The 9,144-nt window shown below is 46.1% G+C and overlaps 1 protein-coding gene across 4 annotated transcripts in view; it reads left to right on the plus strand.

Annotated features, from left to right (window-relative positions):
* ATG4B (autophagy related 4B cysteine peptidase) overlaps window positions 1-9,144 on the plus strand; it is a 146,666-nt gene that overhangs the window by 43,786 nt on the left and 93,736 nt on the right. For all 4 annotated transcript variants that reach the window (XR_013624436.1, XR_013624438.1, XM_068127757.2 and 1 more), the window contains exons 8-9: window positions 6,923-7,089; window positions 7,324-7,402. Coding sequence is in view for 2 of the 4 variants with exons in the window: in XM_068127757.2 (XP_067983858.2) it covers window positions 6,923-7,089; window positions 7,324-7,402 (246 nt within the window). In the remaining 2 variants the exon portion in view is untranslated. The remainder of the gene's footprint in view (window positions 1-6,922; window positions 7,090-7,323; window positions 7,403-9,144) is intronic.

The raw sequence follows: 9,144 nt of genomic DNA on the forward strand, positions 1-9,144 counted from the left end.
AAGATGTTCCATTCCCCACAGGGGCCGTGAATCATGTGTGATGTCACAATACGGTGTAGTTCCGGATTTGTGAGGCTGTCAGGAATCTCAGCAGAGACCACGCGATCGACATCTGCAGGTGTTCTGGGCTTGTCGCGAGGTACCACGGTCAGGAGCATGTGTATATGGGGAAGGTGACGCTTTTGCGTTTCCTTCACCATCACGTAAGCGTCCACATGCCCCAAGATGTCATGCTTGAGGAGGTCTGCGAGGAGTGCTTCCACCTTCATATGAAACACCCGGGCGATGATATCAGGTCTTGCATTGGGTGGCTGACCCTCAAAAACCGATGCTTTAATTTCTGGCCACTTTGGGTTGCAGGTGAAAGTTAGGAAAAAGTCTGGTTTTCCCTTGACTCGGACTAAAGCCATTGCATCCTGAAACTCTTTGGCATACCAACGTGGCGACCCATAAATTGACGGAGGCAGAATGGTGAGGCGTCCAGGTAGCACCTCAGCATCACTGTTTAACGCATCAACGATGATCTTATACTTTTCTGCCTTAATTGACTTCTGGTTGCAGCGAATCCAAGTGAGACGGTGTGACTCAATTTTTGCCATCATGTCGCATACGTACTGCTGTGTCAACCTTCCACCACGAAGCAGTAGATTGAAGTGATGAGTAGGATCACGTACTTGTAGATGGTAGCGGTAGAAAGTTGTTGGCGTAGTCCCTGCCAACTCAGTGTGGTACCCCTGAGAGCCGCAGGGTAGCAGAAGTATGTATGATAGTGGGTCATACGCTGGATGCATGGCGTCTATTGTCTGTAAACCTCCTCCCCTGAGGTGAACAGCGACTGCCAGCCTTCCAAACTGCTCAGTTGTCATAGCCCCTGGAGCAATGACAGCCACATCGCTGTCTGCTGAGGGAAGGTTGACGGTACCATGATGAAGGTCTCGGCGCCGCGTGCGACCTGTTAACACAATATTCAGTTCATTGGCGCTATCATTATGAACCACATACTCAATGGCTGATTTGAATTGCTGGACGTATGGGTTGCACTCATGAATGGCCTGTTGTGCTCTTAGCAAAAACTGTTCATTCAGGCCACTGTTCGAGGTGTGGGCACGACGATAATCCAGCTCATGGGCTGGATCGTGAAAGTAGATCTGAGCAAAGCGTGGGGTACAACCCAGATCGGCAAGAGGAGCACCAATGTAATGGTAAACCTTACCTTGTATGCGCACTCCAGGATTGAAGCCAGGCATACGTATCTCTCGGACACCGATACTTGCCATTGCCAGCGCGTTGTTGTACTGTTTCGCGTGCTTCACAAAGTCCTGGTTAAGGAAAAGGTTTTTAATAGCATCTGGAGGTTGTGATGGAATTGAACCGGGTTTTGGATTCGTAGGATCATGCATAAGAACGACCTTGCCGTGGTTGCAGCAAAATCCTCTTCTCTCCTCATGCCACACCAAAGCAGCACAATGCGAGCATTTAGGGCATTGAAATATTGAGGTCCTGCTCAACGCGTGCCTGTACTCACCATGAAGGACCTCTCGGAAGAAATCGGTATCATCGAATCGAGCAAGGTTGCGATTGTCATGGTGAGCCTGCTCCAGTCTCACACGGTGTACAGCCTCATGACGCAGGGCATCCCTTACTTGCCGGTCTTCTCGCTGGTGAGGGATTTCTTCAGCACGACGCCTTGTCATGCGTCCAGTGTTGTCTGCCAAGCGAGCAGTCCGATCTTCATCCGTTTCAGCTGCACGACGCCTTGTCATGCGTCCAGTGTTGTCTGCCAAGCGAGCAGTCCGATCTTCATCCGTTTCAGCTGCACGACGCCTTGTCACGCGCGTAACGTCGCGTGTCAAGCGAGCAGCGCGTTCTTCAGCAGTTTCAGCTGCACGACGCCTAGTCACGCGCGTAACGTCGCGTGTCAAGCGAGCAGCGCGTTCTTCAGCAGTTTCTTCTGTACGACGCCTTGACATGCGTCCAGTGTTGTCTGCCAAGCGATCAGTCCGTTCTTCAGCCGTTTCAGCTGCACGACGACTTGCCACGCGTCCAGTGTTGTCTGCCAAGCGAGCAGTCCGTTCTTCATCCCTTTCAGCTGCACGACGCCGTGTCACGCGCGTAACGTCGCGTGCCAGGCGAGCAGCTCGTTCCTCGTCAGATTCTATTGCGCGTGCACTACGTGCAGCTTCGTTCCTTCGTTCTCGTAAACGACGACTCGATTGGGGCATTGTCTTTATCTACAATCTATCTATAAGATAGACAGTAAGTAATAAGTATATAGCCGGTAAGTATAGAGCACTTCCGTAAGGCCGGAAGTGAAGTCTACACTGTCCGGAAGTTCGCATATCGCATATCTATCTATCTATCTATTAATGCCCAATTATTCAATTATCGCCAACGTATTTTGGTTTTTTGCAATTTAATCGCAAGGAAAAGTAGAAAGAGAAGAGGGGAAAAAAGAAAAGCCTTCCCTTGCTGCAAACAGCTGCTGCAAACAACAACAACATGGAAGGCTGCACTGTCCGGAAGTTGGCATATCGCAGTTACGATTATTTTAGTGTTAATGGCCAATTATTCAATTAGCGCCAACGTATTTTGGCTGTTTGCAATTTAATCGCAAGGAAAAGTAGAAAGAGAAGAGGGAAAAAAACGAAAAGCCTTGCATTAACGCATTAACGCTTGCATTGCATTAACGGTTCGGCACACGTGATAGCTCGCTGCTCTCTGATTGGTTGAAGCGTTTTTTGGACATATCTCGGTAAGTAATTGTCCGATTAATATGAAACCTTGAAAAGGCACATCCTCGGGTCCCCAGCAATATACCTGGCAAGTTTCAAGTATATCGGACCCGTGGTTGTCGAGAAACAGCGGTCACAGACAAACACACAGACAGACACACACACAGAGATTACTGGAATTATAGATAGATAAACATCGTCCCTCCATTCACGGAGCCTCGAGCGAGTCCCTCGATATTAATGTGCAAAAGACCATCGCAACCACCTCCTGTAACTCGTCTCCAAGGACGGACACGTGACCGCAGCGTAAGGCGGGGCGAGGCGGAGTGATACAGCGGAAGGATTCAACGGTTTAAATAAAGTCGTGATGAGGCGGATTTTCATTGGGATCTTTATCCTGATTTCGTTCCCTCCGCACCAAAGGTGGATGCAGGTTATGTTTTCACTCCTGTCTGTTTGTCCGTTTGTTTGTGAACACAATATCTCAAAAGGTTGTGGACGGATTCGGACGAAATTTTGTGGAGATGCAGCGTGTGTGACAAGGACGACATGATTAGATGTTGGTGAAGATCCGGATTTGGAATTCGGATTCGTTTGCAGTGCATTGTTTGTTGAGAAGGGGAAAATCCTGGAACAGTGAGTTTACTTTATCTATCATCGTTTGTGTCAGTTCAGCTGCACTTGCGAAAAATGATGCTTGTGCAGAAGCAGAGTAATGAAAGCAAGGCTCAATAAATGCCTCTATTTAATGGAAAATATCTGCAAGAAGTTGGAATTTTAACCGGGATTTTTTTACCGAGAAATTGCGTCAATCAATTTATCTCGGGACCGTCCCGAGACCGTCTCGAAAGCCGAAACCGCCGGGATTTCCTCCCGGTCTCGGCTCGGTTGACAGCCCTATATATAATACTCAAGAGTTATTTCTCATTCACAATGTCAGAAGTTTCAACAGTCATTGTCTATGTCTTCTTCAGACTCAACAACATCATGACTGCAGTTTCTGCATGTAATGCCATTACAGACTCCACAGGCCGAGATGCACGTGACCCCATTCTTCTTGCAGCTGCATCGCCGGTTGCTGCAATCTCCATGACAATTACAGCTCGTGAACTGCAATAGCTCCTCAGGAGCCGTGGGGTCCAGTGTTGGAACTGGCTCATACCCATGCACACCTATTGTCCATCCATAGTCACTGGGGTTCAGAGACATGCTCTGTAGAAGGATCCAGTCCCGGGTCTGCAGGTAGGCACGGAGTGAATGTTGTGCAGCTGCACCCTCTGTTGGAGGTAGAGTCTCTGGTTTGATCACTCCTGCCGCTGCCTTCCTTGAGAACATGTTGTACCGAATTTCACCCTTCTTCAATTCCTTCAATCTCCTTCTCCTGGGAGGAACTCGATCTGTGTGCTCTGCTTTGCATCATTAGCATGGATTCTCTTCATCCAGCCATTCCAGTTGGAGTGTGGGAACTCAGGATCGTTGGCTTTGATCACCCACCCCGCTGCCCAGAGTGTGTCACCTGGAGTGAGGAGTGGCTGATCATGAGCCAGGGAGGAGGAAAGCTCAGCGAGGGGGAGAAACATGATCACGTTCGTTCCTATCTGTTTCCTGTTCGTAAATGGAATAATCTTTACTTCAGTTCCTCTCAGGATCTTAGCTTTGTCGAGTGCCTTCAACTTCACCCGGGGGAAAGCTGCTGTTGTCTGTGGATCTGGCAAAGGTGGTGCCGGAGAGGTGACTTTGATCCAACCCATTGAGTGAAAGGGAGTGTTTCCGTGAATAGAGACAATGTTTAAATCTATATTGTCTCCAACAAACTGAGTGACTGCATTGTTTGTTTCCCCAACCTCCATAAAGACCACCTGATCATTACTTGACAATTCACTTTCACTGGCTGGCACTTTGGCTGTCATCACTGATTGATCCTCAAGCGCAGCATCAACCGCAACCTCATCATTGATCTGTTCATCGGTTTCCTCCACAATGGTGTCAAGAGTGCCAGAAGTATCTGGAACATCATCTCCACTCCTACTATTAAGGAAGCAGTATTTGTAGTTTTGTGTCTCCGTGTAAGACTCAGTGTATCCTAGCCGGTGGAACTTGTTGAGCATCCATTTTGACCCAAATCTATGATCAAGTTGTATGGCAAGCCCCATTTGGTGTGGCAATACTCCAGACCGAGGTCGACAGGCCTTAATAAAATTCTGCCCCCAAACGGCAACTCTTTCTTCTGTCTTGACAATCGGTCTCAAGAACATCTGAAGGCTTGCAGGAACAAGTGTCAGCTGACTATCGATGTCAGTCATACTGTGATTTAGGTCCAAAGTCATACCCCACCACACAATCAAGGCAATATCATTGGATATGAACTTGAGTGCCGTCTTTATGATCTGAGTCTTCTCATCTCCATGGTCAAGATTAGCATGATGCGCTCGCAGAATATTGTCGGTGCCATCTTTGAGACAGAGTACATCTGCCCTTCTTTCCTGTGTTGTGAAATACAAGGTGTCTTCGTATTTCTCTAGAAGTTTTATCTTTAGCCAATGCTTTGAATAAGAAAGGCTCTTCTCTGGTGACTGATCAAACTCCTGCAGCTTTTCATGGACTTGGTCCATGTTCATTACCCCATGCTCTAATTCTGAGTCTAACCATTCGCAGAATTCAATAAAAACTGCCTCTCGCTCCTCATCAATACTCCTCTGTCCTCTCTTCCTTTTTCCTTCCTCATCAGTCTTGGACAAACTGTCACCTCTCGCAAACATAAGTTTGCATCGCAAATGGTACAGTGTTTCTTCTGCTACCAAGTCGTTGATCCCTTCCAGGCGTCCAGTGACTTCAGTGCCCCAGTCATCCCCGCGACTCCGTGCTGTCTTCAGCAAGCTTGCCTTCAGTGTATCTGCAGTCAAATTATCTGGCACTCTGTATTTCTTTCTAGCTTGTGCTGGATTGTTTTTGTAGAGCTGGGCTGGTTGGTTGCAAAGAATGCATACATCCTTATACAGGAGGTCAACTGACTGTGATCTTCTAGAACTGCAGCCAGTTGATGAACTGAACTCACAAGTAGTGCGTCTTCTCTTCAACTTTGATGACTCTTTCTCTGCCTTTGATGCTTGAGCTGACTTCTTGGTGGTTGCAACAAAGTTGTTGTACAGATCATTTTTACACTTCTGGTGGTACCTCAGTTTTCCTTCCTTTTGAGCCTCCTTCATACGTTCCACAACAGTAACATTTTCGACAGTTGCTGCTTGTTTCAATAAAGTTGAGTATCCCTTTGGAGTTGCCTGTATGAGCCTTTCAGCTGGTGTATCCGAGCGTGCACAGATGAAGCAATTGAGCACAGGTGGAGTAACGTATTCATCCATATTGCTAGACTCCATGTCCTGCAAAGTAGAAAATGAGATATATTTAGAAATTATTTTTCCACAAAGGAGTGTCTGTGGTGAAATATAAATGTTAACAATCAACTCAGAATCATGAAAAACCCTTATTTGACCCCTCATAAGTTACTTAAGGGCCGATTTAAAAAAATAAAAATTCTCGAAAATAATTTTTCGGTACCCGAATTCAACAGCTTTTTTTCTGGGTTTCCCACGGGAGTTGACCTTCAACATTTTAACACATGTTATTACACACCTTTACAAACATATTGGTGAAGAAATTTTTTGGTAACAATTTAGTTAACAGATTTTCATATGTTTCCCTTACTATCCCCCACCCCTCCCACCACCATGCCATCTTGAAAATCCTCGTTTCTACTTTACTGTAACGTTTTGTGGACTTTAAGATGCCATGCAGTATAATGAAGGTGCCGGTACTACAGAATGATAAAGAATACAGTACAATACTGTACATGAAATTCCAATCCCTCCACAATTTATATACTTTGACTCATTTTAATTCGCTGATAAATTTTCTCAAATTCCAATTTTCCCTCATTCTAATGGTGATCTCTGGAACCTATCTATTCAAATTGGAGAAAGTTCAATGCAGGTGAGTTTTTCCATAATGGGGTTGGGGTTTAGGAAAACTTTTTGAAATACATCAGCTTAACGCATGTACGCTAGTTTTATCTTCCTATGCAATTATCCTTATTTGAAACATTATTTCTTCAATAATTATTTAAGGTTCAACAATATAGTTATTGGGGTATGTTGTTTCCATGTAACATTTTTTTTTTTTTTTGTGCTGTTCAGGGACACTGTGCCTGACATCATCGAACAAACCCCAGGAACATAAGCCTTGTGAAAGGTACTCTGAGCAAGGTGCAAGTTATCGGTCCAGTTGGCGGCCCTTACTGTTGCTTGTACCACTGAGGCTGGGTTTGACCGATGTCAACAAAGCATACATTTCAAGCTTGAAGGTTTGGATCTGATTATTAAGGATGTAGTTTTGAGGGAAATACTCGTATATATTTTTATGATGTGCTGAGTTGATAGTTGGTTGCAATAAAAAAAATTGGGGGGAGATTTAGTTGGTGAGGAGGGGGGAGATGTGAGTAGCAGGGTAGAGGTGAGTGAGGTTCCCAAGAACATAAGGACAAAGGGAAAAGCAGGAATTTACTTAAATCCAAAACTTCTGTGACTTTGTATTGCAGGCCTGTCTCACTTCTCCATATTCCCTTGGCTTCATTGGTGGACGGCCAAACAGCGCTCATTATTTCATCGGTTTTGTTGGTAAGGTTTTTAATTTGGCCCATTTATGTATTTTTCTTGTTTTTATCCACCGAAGATGTAGCACCCACATTTCATGACTCCGCCCTCGAAGGTTGGCGGAGGCATTATGTTTTCAGGTTGTCCATCTGCACATCCGTCGGTACGGGCTAAACCTCATTTTTTCTCAGCAACCACATGTTCGATTTAGACCAAGCTTTCAGGTTAGGAGCAACACTCATGTAATGTAGAATGCTTTTAGATAATTATGATATCATAGCTTACATGGTTTGGCAGACATATTGGATTTAACCTTAAACCTTAAAAAACATCCTCTCCCAAACCACCGGAGCAATCTCAAAACTTTGTGTGTCATTGACAAGGCATGGCAATTAAAAATTGATCACCAAAACGTCATCGATCATATGGTGTGGCAGCCATATTGGATTAAAGAAAAATAAGAATAAATAATTATATCTCAGAAACTGATTACCCTATCGATGCAAAACTTTACAAATGCCATCTAACGCCATTGCTGCATATAGGTTGAAAATGATGTCGTAGGTGTCATGTATGAAGCGGCAAATATTCACCATTGTATCCCTACACCGGGACCGCATTGTATCCCTACGCCCCAGCTCGGATGGCGCTGCAGTTAATCGGGCCTGTGTCAGCAGAGTGAATAAACGTGTGCTACAATCGATCGTAGTTTGTCGAGATACCTTACATGGCGATGAGGATGGGATTGTGAAGATGAAGTCACTCGTTAGAAATTTTGTGTGGTGGCCGAATCTTGATGCTGATATCGAACATCATGTTCAACATTGTTACCCCTGCCAGAGCACCCGGAATACACCTGCGAAAGCACCACTGCATCCCTGGGAATGGCCCAGCGAACCGTGGCATCGCCTACATCTCGATTATGCCGGGCCTATTAACGGCAGCATGATTCTAATAATTACGGACGCGCACACAAAATGGATTGATGCCTATGTGACGCATGGTACTACGTCAGCCATTGTCATCGAAAGACTCAGATGCTGTTTCGCCACTCATGGTCTGCCCAGGATGATCGTGAGTGATAACGGTTCGTGTTTTTCCAGTCCGAGTTTGCCGAGTTCACACGTCGGAAGGGCATCAAACATAAGTTTGTCAGCCCACATCACCAGGCTTCAAATGGCTTGGCCGAACGATCCGTGGGAATCATCAAGTCCGGATTGCAGAAACTTCAGGAGGGAACCCTGGAAACAAAGCTTTCTCGTCTCCTGTTCAAATACCGCATCACGCCACAATCAACAACCGGTGCAGCTCTGTCTGAGTTATTGATGAAACGACACCTGAGATTGACACTTGACAATCTCAAACCAGACATATCATCAAACGTTTATCAGAGCCAGCCTTAATCAAAAGTTGGTGCACGATAAGACGTCCAACAGTCGATGTATCAACATTGGAGATCCAGTGTCTGCCCGAAATTTTGGTGCAGGTGCGACGTGGCTACCGGGGGACATCATCGAGAAGCCAGGTCCACTGTCCTGCGTGATTCGCCTGCAGGACGGCCGCGAAATTCGTCGACATCAGGACCACATAACCTACTGTCACTGTGAGTCGATAGAGCCTGCAGCATCGTCACAGTCAGGACAACAGTTCGACCCGCCACTGCCGGAGATCGTCGTGGCCGCTCCAGCCGGCTCGGATGCCCCGAAAACCTCTGCGAACGCTACACCCTTCGTGGAGACCAAAGGAATCACCTCAGACTCTTTATC

The sequence above is a fragment of the Myxine glutinosa genome, chromosome 1, assembly GCF_964187855.1.
Source record: "Myxine glutinosa chromosome 1, kmMyxGlut1.1, whole genome shotgun sequence".
Classification (NCBI taxonomy): domain Eukaryota; kingdom Metazoa; phylum Chordata; class Myxini; order Myxiniformes; family Myxinidae; genus Myxine; species Myxine glutinosa.